At 33.2% G+C, this 21,010-nt stretch overlaps 1 protein-coding gene across 4 annotated transcripts in view; it reads left to right on the top strand.

The window, feature by feature from the left end:
- The window catches only part of LOC114325813 (ATP-binding cassette sub-family C member 4), a 92,778-nt gene extending 87,743 nt beyond the window's left edge, over positions 1-5,035 (top strand). For all 4 annotated transcript variants that reach the window (XM_028273938.2, XM_028273937.1, XM_028273939.1 and 1 more), the window contains exons 13-14: positions 321-736; positions 4,669-5,035. In XM_028273938.2, the coding sequence (XP_028129739.1) occupies positions 321-736; positions 4,669-4,933 (681 nt within the window). In that variant the 3' untranslated portion in view covers positions 4,934-5,035. The remainder of the gene's footprint in view (positions 1-320; positions 737-4,668) is intronic.
- The last annotated feature ends 15,975 nt before the right edge of the window (positions 5,036-21,010 follow it).

Genomic DNA, 21,010 nt, shown 5'->3' with positions numbered 1-21,010 from the left:
TTTCTACTTGCGGAAGTCTTCAGTATTTCTTGACAAGGTTCCCGTATACAATGTCATTTTTTAAACAATGAGAAAACAGTCACCTACATTTAAGTGTTACAATATGTTGACGTAAGTCTATTTATAAGACCCCCATACACCCTCATAGACAAACAAAGATATACATAGACCCAGAGGTTGAAACCGAGCTCAAATTAGATACACAAGATCTGCATTTCTTAAAATGAAACCCCTTTTTACTAATACAAGTCTTCAACTGGATAATTTTTTTAAATATTTTTGTTTTCAGGATATATTACTAATATTCTTTTTTTTTATAGATTGGTATTGTGGGCAGAACTGGAGCAGGAAAATCTTCATTAATATCAGCCATATTCCGATTGACTCCTCTAGAAGGTAAAATCTACATTGACGATATCAATACCAAAGACATAACACTAAAACAGCTAAGATCTAAAGTTTCAATTATACCCCAAGATCCCATCTTGTTCTCCGGCACCTTGAGATATAATCTAGATCCTTTTGATGAATACAGCGATGAAACTTTGTACAGAGCCTTGAACGAAGTCGAATTAAAGGATCCGAGCAACATTATTAATCGTTTGGAAAACAGGGTTATGGACAGAGGATCAAACTATAGTGTTGGGCAGAGGCAGCTAATATGTTTGGCGAGAGCTATTATAAGAAATAATAAGATTTTGGTCTTGGATGAAGCTACTGCAAACGTGGATCCACAGTAAGTTCAATAATTAGAATATTTTCTATATTAATTGTATATTTTCAGACAGCGTAATGATGTTTCAACTACATCTTGTTCAATATACATCTTTTATTGATTTTTTTTACTTCTTCTTTTTCTGTAGATATGACTCTCTTTGCTTTCTTGATATGACTCTCTTTGCCTCCAGTAAGTTGTCGTTCCACCTTTTTCGTGGTGTTCCCACTGATGGTCTTCCTATTGGGAAACCACCTCTCTTATGTGGTCGTTCCATTCTACTCTTCTGTTTCTTACCCAGCTCTTAATGATCTCCACCTTGCTTCTTCGTCGTATATCTTGTACTTCCAGCTCTGTCCGATATTGTTTTAACATCGATTTTTCTAAGGATTTTCATCTCTTCTATTTCTGGCATTATTTTTGTCCTCTATGTTTACTTCGTGTTTCTGCCACATAAGTATGTCGTTATTGGTCTGATGACTGTTTTTTAATTCTGCCTTTAATTTTGTCTCGATATTTTTATTTTTCCTCATTGTTTCATTCCGGCAACCTGCGGTTTTGTTTTTGTCTCATGCATTTTGCTTCTTTTGGGGAAATTAACATGTTAAATCAGTAGCGTGCCGATAGATCCGCGGACCCTGGTTCCAGTTGGGATACGGGCCCCCCGCCCAATAAAAACACACATTGTATATCAAATGTTTTTAATAAACATTAGATATTATATCATCATATATATTTATTAAAACTCAAACTAATTTAAAACAGTAAATTAATATTAATCCTATCGTTTTTCATACTGACATGACGGATCACTTTACTCCAGCTGTTTTTATAAATAATTAAACTCAAAAAGTTTCTACATCTAAATCTCCGCAGTCATAATTAAAAACCTTAATATCGTAAAACTAAAGCAGCTTTTAAGAAATGAACAAAATAGATTCTTAAATGGCATAAATTATGTATGATACATTTATAAATAAGTTAGATAATTACATACAAACCCCTAGGGAGACAAAAGGCTTAAATAAAAAAATAGTAAAAATAAAACCTTAGATAACGGTAGGGTTGATATATTTAATCAAACGACCAAGTTTTCTTAAAAAGTAATTAATAAAGCAATTTTCGCCAACATTTAAGGGAATAGGCACACATTTCGGCTCCAATGCATTTTAAATGCATTAAGGTTTTTCGAATCCTGAGAAAACTAATAACTATTTTTAAAAGGTTTGAACGCAGAATGAAAGATTAGATTATTGCCGAGGGCCGAAAGCCCTGAAAACTTCTTTAATGTTTATTTTGATCAGTTACAGGTGTGAAAAGAAAGAGTAATTTTAGTGTGACTTTTAATTTCAAATGTCTCATTCAAAAGACATTTTTTTTTATTCTAAGGAACTTTCGGCCCTCGGTAATAATGTAGTCGTTGATTCTGCGTTAAAATTTTTCAAAAATATTAACTAGTTTTTTCAGGATTTCGAAAAAAAAAGGGACACACATGTTCACATTTGTGCGTCAAAGGGACGTACAAGAACATTTCTCAAATGTTCCTTTTCTTCTAAATATTTTGTTTCCATTAATGTTACAATTTGTCCTGCTGTACTACTTCTCTTGACTAACGTACCAATTGAGGAATTATGCTCAGCAGATCGCTCATGTTGAATAACTGCCCTATTGATATTTTTCCAGTCATTATACCCATCGGAAGTTAAAAGAACAATTCTCGTATAAAACAGTTTACAAACGTAACAATAAACACGGCTACATTTAGGACTGTACACTAACCACTCGTGAAGAATTTTTCTCCATTAGCTTTCGTCTTATAAAAAAACGCACTTTGCAAATGTCTGGTTTTATTATTATCAAATTGTGAACACACTCACCAATTTTATCAACATTTTGATTCGGTTGATTTTTTATAAAATATTGTTGAAATTCAAGATTTAAATGTTTTGGCCAATCCCCTATATCGCTAGGAAAAGAGTTACTTACATTGTTGTTTTCTATAGCACATGACAGAAAATCAAGAGTGGAGTCATCATTTTCTTTGATTGCAACTCACCCTTCATCACATAATTTATTTTCACTATCACTTTCACTAGTCACCATAAATTGATCAGCAACGGGATGGGAGGACGAACTTCCTTTTTGTGCACTGTTGGGGGATGTAAAATATGATAATATTGCATCTTTTTGTGCATACCGTTCTTGTTCTCTTAATTTTTGCTTTTTTCGTTTTTCACTGCCACTTAAATGTTTGTAACTCATGATAATAAAGAAACGATTACTTAGTAAAGAAAAATAAGTTATTTGAGAAATTTAATAAAACGACTAAATGATTAATGAATAGATTAATTGAACTAACTTAAAAATCACAGGACTGAAAAATAACTGGAGCAAGCAATACTTTATCTTTGCAGAAAACGGCATCAAAATTTAACTACCTAACTTATAAATTTAAAAGTTCATTTTGAATCAATACTATGACAAAACGTGACAATACCTATTATTAATCTCACCTCTTGTTAATCCTTCGGAGTGGTATCTAACAAATTTGCTTATTGATATTGATGCCGACATTGCCGACAAGGCAATCTTCCTATTTCCTACTCCTACTCTTAGTGCAGTTTTATGATAAGAACATTTTATGGTTTATGAATATAACTCTTATTGTTCATTTCATGTTCACCTACCTTTACCGAAAGTATACTTTTCCGGACCTGATTGTAGGGAGCAAAGTTGTACTTTTCCTCCCTAGGGAGGAAAAGTAAAAGTGACGTCATGGTATTTCATTCATGAAATATAACTTATTGACGCCCTGTACAATACCTATTTTCTATTACGTAAGTATCTATACATTTTAATGTTTATTTAAAAACACTCTGTATTTTGCAGAATAGTAAAAAAACAGTAAATTGTTATTCTGATTTAACAATGTTTACATTAATAATTTGACTTATATTTGACAGTTGACAGTTATATTGTACTTACTTGTTAATTTTAGTTCTAATAAATTTTGTTGGTTAGTTACATAAATAAATTAAGTAAAAATGAAAAAATGACTTGTTATTTGAGGAAGGTGGAAAAACCATATGTATAACATGGGAGTAAAGTGCCTTTTCCTCCCTTGAATGATTACTGCCCTCCGCTACGCGTCGGGCAGTAAACTTCATTCTCGGGAGGAAATGTAGCACTTTCCTCCCTTGTTATACAAATAGCTATTTCCACCTACCTCTACCGAAAGTATACTTTTCCGGACCTGATTGTAGGGAGCAAAGTTGTACTTTTCCTCCCTAGGGAGGAAAAGTAAAAGTGACGTCATGGTATTTTATTCATGAAATATAACTTATTGACGCACTGTACAATACCTATTTTCTATTACGTAAGTATCTATACATGTTAACGTTTATTTAAAAACACTCTGTATTTTGCACAGTGGTAAAAAAACAGTAAATTGTTATTCTAATTTAACAATGTTTACATTAATAATTTGACTTATCTTTGACAGTTGACAGTTATATTGTACCTACTTGTTAGTTTTAGTTCTAATAAATTTTGTAGGTTAGTTACATAAATTAAATTAAGTAAAAATGAAAAAATGACTTGTATTTGAGGAGGGTGGAAAAACCATATGTATAACATGGGAGTAAAGTGCCTTTTCCTCCCTTGAATGATTACTGCCCTCCGCTACGCGTCGGGCAGTAAACTTCATTCTCGGGAGAAAAGTAGCACTTTCCTCCCTTGTTATAGAAATAGCTATTGTTAGCTAGTTTTCGTATTTTCTCTCTTATGTTTTCCTGTTCCTTCTTTCTTTGTCTCCCCATATTCCCGTTTTCAGTTTAGTTTGATAGGTACATGATTTCCATGATCAAATTATTAAATGTTGACAAATTTTATATATTGTTTATAATTATTGATTATTCGTACTTATTATTTAATATGACCTTTTCTTGTTGCAGGACTGATGCTCTAATCCAAAGGACTATTAGAGAAAAGTTCGCAGATTGTACAGTTTTAACAGTGGCCCATCGGTTGAACACAATCATCGACAATGACCGAATATTGGTGCTTGAAGCAGGAGAAATTGTCGAATTTGACCATCCGTACTTATTATTACAGAACAAATTTGGAGTATTCAGAAAGATGGTGGAAGAAACTGGAACAGCTATGCTCAGACAGTTTTTGGAAACTTCCAGTCAGAATTATCAAAAATTAATTGATTAAGTGATCTGTTAAGTTCCTGTATTGTACTTGTATTATTTTTTTATAAGCAGAAAGTGTGATTTTTATTTAAATTAAGCTGGAAATAAAATCGAATTTGTCTAATGTCTAGTTATTTATAAATATGCTTCTGAAACCATTTTCAGCATTTTTTATTAACTACTATATATTTGTTGTTCTGAAGCTATTTCCTTGTGGCATTTTTATAATTACGTATTTTTTATGGGAAATAAGCCACAATTTTACTAAAAAATGAATTTATTAACGTTTCGAAGCCCAAATCGGGTTTCGTTGTCAAAATACAAAATACTATCAATAGTATTTTGTATTTTGACAACGAAACCCGATTTGGGCTTCGAAACGTTAATAAATTCATTTTTTAGTTACTATATATTTATTGGAAATAAATGACAATTTTATTTTAGCGGACTATTTTAAGAAACATTTTTGAGTTGTCTATATCGAAAATATAAAGCACTTTTAATTAGAATTGTGGTTTACTTCAAATAAATATAGTAGTTAATTTGTTAGTTTATTCATTAAAAAGCCAAACATGGAAATTATTAAAAAATCAACAATAAATTATAGGTGGAATATTTATAATCAATGATTATAGCCACATCATTTAACTAGTTAGTTTATTAACTAGTATGAGATTGGTCTATTATGCTCCATTATTTGGTCTATGAACACAGAGGTAGAGTCCCAATGTAAGTTACAGTTGTTGCCTTCGTTAGCAAAGTATTGACAATATAAGGGAGATTATTGGTTTGTAGAAGTCCCAGTTTATTAGCTATATCTCGATGAAAAATATTTCCTACTGAGTCACAGTGGCGGCTCGTGATTTTTAGAATAGGGGAGGCTATACCTAACTGTAAAATATCTAGACAAATTTGCACTAGCAAAAAAAATCCGCCAAAAAAATCTAATTTAAGGCCCCATTTTTTTGACCATTTTTTATTTACATTTTATAATATCATCATAATTCACAATTTCATAATATCATATCATTTTAAAAATAGTTAGTCTAATTGTAAAAGTGTATTACAGTAAAACCTGTCAGTAACGGCCACTAAAAATGAAAGAACTATTGGCCGATATAGAAAAGTGGCCGCTATTGCCAGTTTCTGTAGTCTACATATAATTGGTTTGGGAAATTTTTAAACTGGCCGTTAGGACAGGTGGCCGATGTTGGCAGGTGGCCGTTAACACAGGTTTTACTGTACCAAAGTTTGTGTCGTTTATTTGTTAACAATTCTATCTCTGTAAGTAGATATGCATATCAAAATAAATACAGATTTGAAGTTTTGCAGTCCATTCAGGTTGAAGGTTCACATCTTTTAAGATACTCAACTGAATTTTTTTAAGTCTAAAAGGCCTACTGCGAATCCAAAAACAGGGTAAATTACCGATATTTTGCTTTGCATTACAGATATCGGAAAAAGTTATTTGAACAAGTTGTTCCAAATATTATTCTAATCCCACGTACCAAATTTCATCACAAAATTGGCACTTTTAGTTTTTTCATTATTTGTAGACAGGATCCTAAAATCGCAGAGGAGGCTGCTGGCCGATTAGCCGCCCTTGCCCAATCTCCGGACAGCGTGTGCGTTAAGCGATAATGCAGCTCTAAGGAGACCGGGTCTCCTTAACCTACTATGCTTAAACGCTGCTGGGCTGCGCGGAGCATTAGCAAGTGAGATTTTCCGGCCAGTAGCCTCCTCTGCGATTTTAGGATCCTGACTACAAATAATGAAAAAACTAAAAGTGCGAATTTTGTGATGAAATTTGGTATGTGGGGTTAGCATATTATTTGGAATAACTTGTTCAAATAACTTTTTCCGATATCTCTATTGCGAAGCAAAATAGCAAAGTAAACAAAACAGTGTAGCAGGTGTAAAAAATTTATGGGGAGGCTAAGCCTCCCTTGCCTCCTCTGACCAGCCGCCACTGCTGAGTCATGCCATTCCTTATATTCGGTTGCAGCAAATGCCATACAGCCCCCGGTAAGATGTTGAATGGTTTCTTGGGCTTGGTATCCATAAGACATTTATTACTTTGTTTCTAATAGTCGTTGACGATATACAGGGTGTAACAAAAATACAGGTCATAAATTAAATCACATATTCTGGGACTAAAAATAGTTCGAATGAACCTAACTTACCTTAGTACAAATATGCGCATAAAAAAAGTTATAGCCCTTTGAAGTTACAAAATGAAAATTGATTTTTTCGAATATATCGAAAACTATTAGAGATTTTTTATTGAAAATGGATATGTGGCATTCTTATGGCAGGAGCATCTTAAAGAAAAATTATAGTGAAATTTTGTTCCCTTAAACCCCTCCAAACTTTTCTGTACGTTCCAATTAAATTATTATTGTGGTACCATTAGTTAAATTCAATATTTTTAAAACTTTTTTGGCTTTTAGTATTTTTTCGATAAGGCAGTTTTTATCGAGTTGCGGCTTCTTTTTTAATATGTTTACATAAAAATTTTGTGGGGGCTTTGTTCCTTTAAACCCCCCACATGTTTGTGTACGTTCCAATTAAACTATTACTGCGATACCATTAGTTAAACACAATGTTTTTAAAACTTTTTTGCCTCTTTGTATTTTTTCGAGAAGGCACCTTTTATCGAGATATGGCTTCTTTTTTAATACGGTTCAAAACATACCTAAAAATGTAAATAATACATATAGTCCTGTCGCCAGGGGGGGTACAACGGCCTTCTTAATTCAGATGGACTTACCCAAGTTTTTTTTTATGTATTTTGACCCGTAGAACACGAATTTTTTGGGTAACAGTTGATCCGGATGTCGATAAGATTGTTATAAACAAAGAAGTTGAGGAATTACATAACAGCGATTTCTCGCAAAACAAAACATTTTTTTGTATTTTTTGGGTCATTCTAACCAAAAAATGTTCCTACAAGTTTTTTCGCAGGATGCATAGTTTTCGAGATAAACGCGGTTGAACTTTCAAAAAATGGAAAAATTGCAATTTTTGAACCCGAATAACGTTTGAATAAAAAATAAAATAGCAATTCTGCTTACCGCCTTTAAAAGTTTAAATCAAATTATATCTGTTTTGAATATTTGCATTGCTAAAAATTTATTTTTTGATTGTTAAAAAAAGCTATAAACACATACTGTTTCCCGTGCCTAATACATGCGTTTTAATGCATGCTACTTAGAAATAGCCCCGCTTGCACTTTTACCTCCTCTACGTACTCGTTCGATTTTAAATGAGAAATCATTGAAACATCACTCAAGCACTAGGTGTTTATAGCTTTGTTTTAACAATAAAATAATACATTTTTGGCAATACAAATAATTAAAACCGATATAATTTGACTTGAACTTTCAAATGCGGTAAGCAGAATTGCTATTTTATTTTTCAATCAAAAGTTTTTCGTGTTCAAAAATTCCAATTTTTCGATTTTTTGAAAGTTCAACCGCGTATATCTCGAAAACTATGCATCCTACGAAAAAATTTGTAGGAACATTTTTCGGTTAAAATGGACCAAAAAATACAAAAAAATGTTTTGTTTTGCGAGAAATCGCTGTTATGTGATTCCTCAACTTCTTGGTTTATAACAATCTTATCGACATCCGGATCAACTGTTACCCAAAAAATTCGTGTTCTACAAGTCAAAATACATAAAAAAAACTTGGGTAAGTCCATCTGAATACAGTAGGCCGTTGTACCCCCCCTGGCGACAGGACTAATAAATTTTCATATTATTACCAAGTCTCCATAATCGTACTTAACCATATACACATATGTGGTGGATTTGACAAATATTCAAAATATCTCGATAAAAACTGACTTTTCGAAAAAGTACTAAGAGCCAAAAAAGTTTTAAAAATATTGTGTTTAAGTAATGGTACTATAATAATAATTTAATTGGAACGTACACAAAAGTTTGGGGGGGTTTAAAGGAACTAAACCCCCATAAAATTTTTATAGGGTGTCCAAATTTCACTATAATTTTTTCTTAAGATAATATTGTGATAAGAATGCCATATGTCTATTTTCAATAAAAAATCTTTAATAGTTTTCGATATATTGGAAAAAATCGATTTTCATTTTGTAACTTCAAAGGGTTGTAACTTTTTTTATATGCACATTTGTACTAAGGTAAGTTAGGTTGAATCAAACTATTTTTGGTCCCAGAATATGTGATTAAATTTATGACCTGTATTTTCGTTACACCCTGTATTTCTGGTAATTTTTGGTTGCTATAACCTAATCCTGAATGTGAAGTTGGAAACCGATATCACGAAATATCTTTCCTGATGCCAACAGATAGTTTGACACCTTTTTTTATCTATATACTGTTATATTTCTATTTGATATGAAAATTAAAATTTGATAATTATAGACAAAATTCAATTTAATATAAAATATTTTCAATTTTCTCAACCACGGGCATATAAATTTAGAACAACCTGTATACAACAAATTGTTATATTTAATTTTAAGAAGTGATTAAATAAGACTCAAGTGAAATCGATAATAGGTAATTATCGTTGTTCGCGGAAGGATCGATCATTAGCCGATGCTAAATAAGACTAAGTGGAAATAGAGAATAGGTCATTAAAATTTGTATATAGTAGAAAGTAATTTTAGAATGGGAATTAACTATTTTCTTTGAAATCCATTAAGCATATTTAGAAAGTTTAAAAATTGGTTTTGAGGAATACTGCGAATGAGAGTTGGTGGTGGAATTTTGATTTGTGAATCTGGAAGGGATATTTAGAAAGTAGGGGAATGAATGACAAATAGAGAGCAGAATGTTTTGAGCTGTCGAGAAGTGAAGTCGAGTAGTAGACGGTAGTGTACGGAGAGTGAGAAAGCCTGTGTAGTTCCGTGAGTGCGGAGTATCTATCGTAGAACGAGAGGTAGGCCAGGTTGAGAGTAAAAGAACCTCCTTGAGCCAAGAGTTCCCGGTAGCTGATTGCAGTTTCGAAAAAGGTAGAACACAGCATCACGACAGAAGCAGGAAACGAGAGCTATACGAGCTAGTTTCAGAGGAGAACATTACTGGAAGCCAGGACGAGGTTTTGATTGCAGCCAAGGATAGCAGGAAACGGGTCTTGTGTGAAGACATTCTCAGTGCACCAGAAAAAGGTCAGTCTCATTTGTTTGGACATGAATGTATGGGTTTTTCGTAGTAAATACCACATTTAAAATTGAAGAAACATAATCAATAATATCAGAAAAGCTTCATCAAACTTAAATAGAATTGTTGCTAATAAATCATAATAGTTAAATGTTAATAAAAACTTTCAATTGGAAATCAAAAGGAAATAAGATTCCCATGTGTAAATGTTATGTTTAAGAATAATAAGATATAGCAAATATTAAGCAGTGATTGCCATTTAAATAAAATAAACAATATTTTGATTACAATTGTAACCCATATGTGTTATTATTTTACTCTTTTCTTTCCTATCCCGATTAGGTACCATTAAGAAATACTTAGAAGCCACGTATGTAAGTAATTAATTTTATAAAAAGCCCTGAGATTGAAAACATATTGATATGTGATCTGGTAAATTAATTAGATTATTAGTAATGCATTGATTAAATTAAATGACATATAAAATTATCATCTCATATAAATAATCAAGATCACAACAACTGTCGTCCAACGTGGAGGGCATTGTAAAGTATTTCTAGTGGCAAATTTGAAGGATAGAAAGAGTAAAGCCGGTATTTGAAAATTTATATGCCTGTGGTAAAAAGTGAGATACTTACATTTGATAACATAAAATTTTAGATCTCTTTAGGTACAAATTTTACATAACTGATTTAATATTTTATTTTTACGATATTTACATTTGATATATTTATTGACAATTTATAATATTTGGGTGAGAAAAAGTCGTCTTGGTAACATACTAGTAAAATTTCATATTTGGCGGGGACAGTACTTCTTGAAAACAAATGTCTGTGACAAGAAGCCAAAGCAAAGACAACAAAAAACAAAAAGAACATTCAGACCAAGAAGATATCTTAGACACGACAATCATGGCATCAGAACAGCAAGAATTATCAGGAATAGATAAACTATTACAACTGATGCAACTCCAGTCACAAAAACTGGATGAAGCAAAAAGGACAATGGATAAAAATCAGGAAGAAACATCAAAGAAAATGGATGAATCACAAAAAAAAATGGATAAAGTGGATCAAAAAATGGATGAAACACAGAAAAAAATGGATGACAATCAACAGGAAACAAAACAAGCCATAGAAGAAAACAACAGAAATATAGAGAGTATTAAGAAGGAAATGGTTAAAAAAATAGAAGAGATTGCAGAAAAGAGCGAGAAACAGGAGTTAGAAATTAAAGAAATCAAAATCAAAATAAAGGAGGTAACGAATTGCCAGAAAAAGGAAATAGAAAATTTGGAAAATAAGTTGGAAAATGCTATTCAAGTAGACAGAGAAGAAGTGGAAAAAAGAATCACAGAAATAGAAAAACAAGTCACCGAAAACAGGACGCAACAGAATGTCGGAGAAAGAAGAGAAATGGTTATACATAGCACAGATGACGTGAAGATAAGGTTTGGCGGGGATTTAAGAAGATTACACCCAGTGCCGTTCATAAATAGCCTGAAAAAGAAAATACAGCACATCGGAAATTTCGAAACAGCAAAAGAAACTATCAGAAACCATCTCAAATATGAAGCAAGCCTATGGTTCGATAGCAAAGAAGAAGAATTCGGCAATTGGCAACAATTTGAACAAAAATTTTTGAATTATTTCTGGGGAAAGGTCCAACAATTGGAAATTAACAAGGAATTGCAAAATGGGAAATACAATGATAGGATGGGTGTATCAGAAAGGACATATGCTTTGCAAATTTACAATAATGCAAAACATTTACAATATAATTACTCATCGGAACAATTAGTCGAACTGATTGCAAGACATTTCGAGGAAACGCTGGAAGACCATATCACATTGCAAAATTACAAAGACATAGATAGTTTATGCCAATTCCTACAAATAAGAGAATCACGTCTAAGAGAAAGAAAATCAAGAAGGTCGCGAGAAGATTACAGGCCCCGAGAAACACAAGATTACAGAGATAGAAATCAAAATAGGAGGGACTATACAAGACGAGATTTTAATCCCAGAAGGGAAAACGAAAATAGAGACAACGGAAGAGGAAATTATGAACAAAGAAATAGGCAATGGAATGAGGATAGAAATCGAGAATACCAGAATAGAAACACCACACGCTCAAATCAAGAAAACAGAAATAATGGTAGACAAAATGAACAGGGATATCGAGAAAACCGAAACAGATCCGACAGACCAAGAGAAAATAGAAGAGAAGTAAATAATACCCAGACAGATGAATATGACGGAGAGAGACAGTATGACGAAAATATAAACAACGATGAGCAACCGGCGTTTTTTCACGACGGCGCTCACTAAAAACCAAAAATCAAACAGGAATCTTTTGTCACCCCAAGGAGTTTATTAAATTGGCAGGAAACAACGAAAAGAAAAATGGAGTTAATTTAAAATTTGTGGATGGATTTATCAACGAGAAACCAATTAAAATTATGATAGACACTGGATCTGAAATAACATTGGTCAACAGAAAACTAATAGAAGAAGTTAACTTAACAAATTTAATTTACAAAATACCTAGGGTAAATTTAGTGGGCGCAAACAAACGGACATTGGCAACTATAAATGAAGGCATACGAGTAATGGTACGACTGGGTAAGAATATGTATGCACTACAATGTGTAATAATGCCAAACATGTCACATGACATGATAGTAGGAGTTGACGAATTGGCAGAAAAACATGTAGTGATAGATTTTAAAAATAATACGATGAAACTAACAGAAGAAAAAGAAAAAGAACAGGACAAGGAACATGAGAAACAAAATACGGACGAATCAGGTAAAGAACAAACAGTGGAAATGAATTTGGCAGCGAAGCAAGGACACAGAAAAAAAAGGAGAAAAGGTCGGAAAAGGATAAAAGAAAATGAAACCTGTGGCTCCTCAAAAGAAGAGTTGAGCCCAGAAGAAGAAAGTTTGAGAGTATCAGAAACAAAGGAAACCTGGGATTCCTCAAAAGAAGAGACGAGCTCAGGAGAAGAAGAAATAAAGCTAAAAAATGAAAGTGAAAAGAATATGATTGAAACAGTAGTATTTGAAGAGGAGGTATATGCAAACGAGGATGCAGAATGCACGGTAAACATGTGTGAAGAATCTGAAAAAAAAGACAGAAAATTGATATGTGGAGAAGGGAAAGAAAAAGAATTGCGGTTGATGTTAAGAAACTACGAAAATTTGATCAATGAGGAAAACAGATTGGCGAAAAAGTACGAACATTCATTTGAGGTGAAAAACTTGGGAAATTTTCGATCAAAGACTTACCCGATTCCATACAAGTATCGACAAGAGGTGAAAGAAGAAATAAATAAAATGTTGGAAGATCAAATCATCGAAAGATGTGATTCACCGTATGTTAACCCGATTGTGATAGTAAAGAAAAGCAATGGAGAATTGAGATTATGTTTAGATGCCAGGAATATCAACCAGCACACTGTATCACAATATGAATCACCTCTAAACATCGAGGCCATTTTTGGAAGAATCACCGGGTCACACATATTTTCGAAAATTGACTTAAAACACAGTTTTTGGTTGATACCGTTAGCTGAAAAGTGTAGAAATTACACCGCTTTTTCTGTTGATGGTATTGTCTACCGGTTTAAGGTAGTGCCATTTGGATTGCAAAGTGCTTGTGCTGCACTCGTCCGAGCTCTACATACCATTTTGAATCGCCATGAAGATTTCATAGTTCATTATATCGATGATTTATTAATTTTTTCACAAGATACTCAGAGTCATCTGGAACACATAGAAATAATTCTGAAAGAATTGGACACAGCGGGATTGAAATTAAACATTGAAAAATGTCAATTTTTTCAAAAAGAAGTCATTTATTTGGGTTTTCAATTGGACACCAAAACAGTAAGATTAGCCGAAGACAGAGTCAAGCTCATAGATGAATACCCAAGACCAACGAATTTGAAAACATTGAGAGGTTTTCTTGGCACGATAAATTATTTTAAAAAGCTGATTCCCGATTTGAGCCAAAAGGAAATCCCTCTGATAAAATTGCTTAAAAAAGGAATAAAATGGAATTGGAAAGAAGAACAGGAGGAAGCTTTCGAAACATTAAAACGAGAATTCTCAAAAGGAACGAAAATATACCACCCCATTTACAATTTACCTTTTATACTCCGAACTGATGCGTCCATACAAAAATTTGCAGGAGTTCTGTCTCAAATACAAAACGACCAAGAAGTACCGATATGTTTTATATCTCGAGTGACTAAAACGCATGAGAGAAAATATAGTGTTACAGAATTGGAGTTTGCCAGTGTACTATATTGCGTAAACAAATTGAGGTTTTACTTATTGGGAGCAAAATTCACAATCGAAACAGACCATGCAGCTTTAGTACATATCATGAAGAATAGATTAGTAAATAATAGAATACATAGAGGCATTCTATTATTACAGGAGTATGATTTTGAGTTCCGATATATAAAAGGAAAAGACAACATAATAGCCGACGCTCTAACACGGGATGAGGACACCGGAAAAAAGGAAACAATTACTCTACAGGTGGGACTAAATAGATTAATACAAGAAGAAGGGATATTTTCGTTAAATGAGATAAGGACAAACCAGGAAGACCTAGAGGAAAGAGAGAAAAGAAGAGCGGAAGCAGAAAATAACATATATTTTAAGAGAATAGACGGAAAGGAACTATATTTAGTGACACAGACATTGGCCGAAAAGATAATAAAGAAATTACATGAGGACAATGGGCATATCGGTAGCAGAAAAGTTTGGCTCGTTTTTAGGGAAAATTACATAAGCCGACAGGATTACCGCATTGCAAAGGAAATTACCCAGAAGTGCGATGTATGTCAAAAATATAAGAGTCGGAATTTCAAAAACGAAAATGTTGCCAAAAATATTGAAGCCCGAAACAAACTAGACATTGTAGCAATAGATATGTTAAGCGATCTAATTATGACCACTAAAAGGAACAAACATATTCTGGTAATGGTGGATGTGTTTTCAAAATACGTAAAATTATATAGTTGCCGCACCACAAAGGGGGAAGAAATATTAAGAAAAATCGACAATTTTATAGCCATAGTAGGAACACCAAAAAAGATTCTACTGGACAATGCAACGTATTTCCGAAATGATCGTTTCAAGGGACAACTTCGAGAACGAGGAATAGAGACAAATTTTGTCAGCATCAGGCATCCACAGAGTAATCCTTCGGAACGATTCATACAGGAAGTGACGAAATTTCTCCGCATTGCAACAGATGGTCAACATCGCCACTGGGACAGGAAAATGGCGGAAATAGAAAGGTATCTAAATACAATTCCGAGCACAGTAACAAAAGAGACCCCAGAATACATCATGAAGGGTGTACTGCCGATAAGGCCATGGGAAGACCAAGAGCCAAAAGAATATCACCAGGTGATTGAAACCGTACAGAGAAGATTACGGCGAAGCAACGAGAAATATATATAAAGACAGGAACAAAATAGAAAAAGAAGACCAGTGACTTTCCAAAAGGGTGAAAAAGTACTCGTGAGGGCATTACGAGTATCAAATCTTCCTGGGGGCATTTGCGCAAAGTTGATGCCTGTTTTCGAAGGCCCGTATATCGTGAATAATGAAAATGGGATAAATAGTTATGAGTTGAGGCATAGGAACTCGGAAAAGATCCGAGGAATTTATAATATTCACGATGTATACAAATATCATGAATAAAAGACAGAATTACATGAAGTAGATAGTAAGTTAGGATATAAGACGTAGATTAAAGTAAGGAAATATACAGGGAGTTGGTTTTGCCTCGAGAAAATTTATTTAAAAATGCAGATAAATTTTATCGAATACAAGGCGGGGATTTGTTATATTTCTATTTGATATGAAAATTAAAATTTGATAATTATAGACAAAATTCAATTTAATATAAAATATTTTCAATTTTCTCAACCACGGGCATATAAATTTAGAACAACCTGTATACAACAAATTGTTATATTTAATTTTAAGAAGTGATTAAATAAGACTCAAGTGAAATCGATAATAGGTAATTATCGTTGTTCGCGGAAGGATCGATCATTAGCCGATGCTAAATAAGACTAAGTGGAAATAGAGAATAGGTCATTAAAATTTGTATATAGTAGAAAGTAATTTTAGAATGGGAATTAACTATTTTCTTTGAAATCCATTAAGCATATTTAGAAAGTTTAAAAATTGGTTTTGAGGAATACTGCGAATGAGAGTTGGTGGTGGAATTTTGATTTGTGAATCTGGAAGGGATATTTAGAAAGTAGGGGAATGAATGACAAATAGAGAGCAGAATGTTTTGAGCTGTCGAGAAGTGAAGTCGAGTAGTAGACGGTAGTGTACGGAGAGTGAGAAAGCCTGTGTAGTTCCGTGAGTGCGGAGTATCTATCGTAGAACGAGAGGTAGGCCAGGTTGAGAGTAAAAGAACCTCCTTGAGCCAAGAGTTCCCGGTAGCTGATTGCAGTTTCGAAAAAGGTAGAACACAGCATCACGACAGAAGCAGGAAACGAGAGCTATACGAGCTAGTTTCAGAGGAGAACATTACTGGAAGCCAGGACGAGGTTTTGATTGCAGCCAAGGATAGCAGGAAACGGGTCTTGTGTGAAGACATTCTCAGTGCACCAGAAAAAGGTCAGTCTCATTTGTTTGGACATGAATGTATGGGTTTTTCGTAGTAAATACCACATTTAAAATTGAAGAAACATAATCAATAATATCAGAAAAGCTTCATCAAACTTAAATAGAATTGTTGCTAATAAATCATAATAGTTAAATGTTAATAAAAACTTTCAATTGGAAATCAAAAGGAAATAAGATTCCCATGTGTAAATGTTATGTTTAAGAATAATAAGATATAGCAAATATTAAGCAGTGATTGCCATTTAAATAAAATAAACAATATTTTGATTACAATTGTAACCCATATGTGTTATTATTTTACTCTTTTCTTTCCTATCCCGATTAGGTACCATTAAGAAATACTTAGAAGCCACGTATGTAAGTAATTAATTTTATAAAAAGCCCTGAGATTGAAAACATATTGATATGTGATCTGGTAAATTAATTAGATTATTAGTAATGCATTGATTAAATTAAATGACATATAAAATTATCATCTCATATAAATAATCAAGATCACAACAATACATAGTCTTGGCTAGCTAGTCATTGGGATGTAGTCGTTGGGATGTCGCCTTTGCAGAGGTTTACCCAGCCAGTTACGCCTTTCTGCGTCATTGAGAGGTGGTTTATGCACATTTCTTGTTCCTTCACTTTAAGCGGTCTATAGCGCAAATCTTGTCTATTGCAAAACTTAGTAATGTATTTTTAGTTGCTCACTTACATCTATAATACCCTCATATATACCCTAAATACTGCGGTAAGGTCGTGCTTTCTACCGCACTACAAATATGATATTTTTTTGCCTGTATCAGGTGGGGTCACAGAATATTTTCTAAATTCTAAATTTTCTAAATTGTAAGTTTGTTCCCCCGAAGTCGGTTGATTACAATGAAAATTGTTCTTCTAGTAATTATATTTTATTATTGTGTTTTGCAGTACTCAACATAATTTCTTCAGTTCTTGTGATTATTTTTGTATTTCGCCGAATATGTTCCTTGATTTGACCAATATCCCTACGCAATGGTTGAATCTTCCTTAGCAGCCGTTTTTCGCAGGGTGCCACTTTGATATCATTTCGATATTAATACCTACCATACCATGTTCTGATCTTAATACCCAAAGGCTCTTTGGATATGTGTCAATAATTTGTGTAGTGGAACAGCAGCTAAAACAGAAATTGCGGAGATAAAGACGGATGACAATATAATAACAGATCATGAAAAAATTGCAGATTTATTTAATAATTATTTTAGTGACTTAACAAAATAATATGCTGAGAAAATTGATACAACTCTCAATTATGTTGAAGAGATTGAGTATGTAAAAAATACTATATATTTATTTCCAACTAATCAAGATGAAGTCATAAAAAATATACACATGCTAAAAAATAAAAAATCGCCAAGTATAGATACACTCAGATCAGAAATGTTAAAAGAAGCTGCCGAACAAATTGCTAAACCATTGGCTTATATAATCAATAACTGTTTCCGACTAGGTATATTTCCCAATGTATTAAAAACAGGTATAGTTAAGCCGCTTTTTAAAAATGGCGATCGTACTGAACTTGGCAACTACAGACCGATAAGTTTAACTTCGAATCTCAGGAAAATAATCGAAAAAATAATAAAATCATGTTTAAATAAATTTTTCAAGAAACGTAATATATTATCCGAAAATCAATATGGATTTAGAGAGGGACGGTCTACAGAAGATGCAATAGGTAAGTCGACAAAAAATATTTATATTTCCTTAGATAATAAAAAAGCTTCTTTATGTATATTTGTAGACCTTTCTAAAGCATTTGATACTGTAAACCACAAGATATTGTTAAACAAACTAAATAATTACGGCATAAGAGGTGTGGTATTAAATTTGTTAGAGAGCTACTTAAGTGACAGACAGCAACAGGTAACTGTGAATGGTAGAATGAGCGGGGCCAGAACTGTGACTTACGGGGTTCCTCAGGGAACGGTTTTATTTACTGTTTACATAAACACCTTACTTGCATTACAGACCTCAGGCCAAATCATGTTTCGCTGATAATACAGCAATTTTTTACAGTAGTAACAACTGGGAAAATTTAAAGAGAACTGTCGAAATGGACTTTGTAAAAATAAAAAAATGGTTTCAACATAACCAGTTACCTTTAAACGTTGAAAAAACTAAATACTTGCCATTTTCGTCATACACCACTGGGTTGCCAAGCTTCAACCAACTGAAGATTGACAACCATACAAAAATTCCAGATACCTACAGAAAGCATTAAGTACCTTGGTATTATAATGGACAGATACCTAAAATGGGATCACCATATAAAATATGTAGTCCAAAAAATACGAGGATTACTATCAAAATTTAAATATCTTCGCGACTTCCTGGATGTTCACCACTTGAGGGCTTTATACTTTTCTCTAGTACAATCACAATTGGTCTATGGGATTATTGGTTGGGGTGGAGCCTACAATGCTCACCTTAAAAATCTAAACATACAAAATTGGATTATTAGAGTAATATATAGAAGGGGTATAAGGTCTTCAGTGGAGCAGTTATTTACTGACAGTCATTTCATGGATCTAAACCAGTTGTACTCTTACAAATCTTTATTGTATTTACACAGCGAGAAATCATTTCTGGATTGTACCTACTATACATACCAAACCAGAAATAGAAATTTAACGACATTAGTACCAAAAAAAGAAAAAACAATCGGCCAACGTTGCATTGATTTTTTGGGACCAAAAATTTTCAATAACCTACCTTCTACCATTAAATTAATACACAATTATAAAGAATTTAAAAAAGAGTTAAAAAGTGGATCCATGGTAACAGACATACATTACATGATATAATGAATAGATAGTAATGGGCTGAAATGTTAGATAAATAATTTTGTGTTTTACTAGTTTTAATCTGTCAAAAGGTTCCATATTTATATTTTAAAGTTGTAAAATTGTTGAAATTTGTAATTGTTGTATGTTGTAAAAAGTAAAAAAGTAAGAAACTGAAATGTTAGATAAATAATTCTTTTTTTTTTTCTACTAATTTTAATTTTAATTTGTCAAAAGTTTCCATATTTCTATTTTAAAGTTGTAAAATTGTTGTAAAAATTTTTAGAATTTGTACTTAGAAAAGTGTTAAACAGAACAAAAAAAATCCAAACCTCACGTACAAGTTGTAGTCCATGTGGCTCACAACTTCTGTGAGAAAATGGGTTTATTTATATATTATTATATATCTTTTGTATTGTACAATTTTTTTGCTATAAATAAACTCTAGACTTAGCCATATGGCTCACACTCCCTCTAAGGGGAAAATTGACTCATCCCAGATACCTACGGTATTAAAAGGATTGAGATCTGGTGGGACTCTTTCCGTGTTATCGAGACCTAGGTGACTTGGTATGCAGGTGTATCTCCCAAAAATTTTCGTACACATCTGGCCGTTGCGAGTAGTACAGCTTTCTGCATGGTCTTGTAAAGATGTTCATTTAGACCCAGCCTTTTTATGCTTTCGAGGAGGTTCTTCGGAATGACTCCAGTAGTAGATATAATAATAGGTATCGTCTGGGTTCTTTGCATTCTCCATTGCCTTCGTATTTGAATTTCTAGATCTCTGTACTTGGCAATCTTTTCAGTAAATTTACTACCTAGATTATTGTTGTTAGGTATCGCCACATCAATTAGTGTTGTTTGTCTTGTTAATTTATTAACTAGTACGAGATCTGGTCTATTATGTGCCATTGTTTGGTCTGTGAGCACAGTGCGGTCCCAGTATAGCTTGTAGTTGCCATCCTCAAGCATACTCTCAGGGACGTATTGATAATACGGGAGATGGTCTGTTTGGAGAAGTCCTAGCTTGATAGCTATCTCTTGATGAAGGATTTTTCCCACTGCGTCATGCCGTTCCTTGTATTCAGGAACTCTATATTATTATTATTATTATTATTCTAACAGTAACTTTCAACAATACCTAATATACATTTAAATTATTCTACTAATCATTGATATGGGCCACTCTACGAGACAGGAATAGAAACGAAGATCTACGAGCTAAGACCAGGATCATAGACGTCATTGAAAGCCTTTAACTTAAAATGGAAATGGGCTGGACACGTTGCCAGAATGAAGGACGGAAGATGGATTCGCAAACTAGTTGAATGGACCCCAAGAGCCGATAAACGTAGCAGAGGAAGACCACCAACATCATGACAAGACGACTTACGAAAGACAACAAAAACCTGGATACAGAAAGCACAAGATAGAACACTTTGGAGACAAACAGGGGAGGCTTATGTC

Source organism: Diabrotica virgifera, chromosome 3, assembly GCF_917563875.1.
Source record: "Diabrotica virgifera virgifera chromosome 3, PGI_DIABVI_V3a".
In the NCBI taxonomy this organism is placed as follows: Eukaryota; Metazoa; Arthropoda; class Insecta; order Coleoptera; family Chrysomelidae; genus Diabrotica; species Diabrotica virgifera.
Note: the sequence above shows the minus strand (reverse complement) of the source record. Positions and strands in the feature narration are given on the sequence as shown.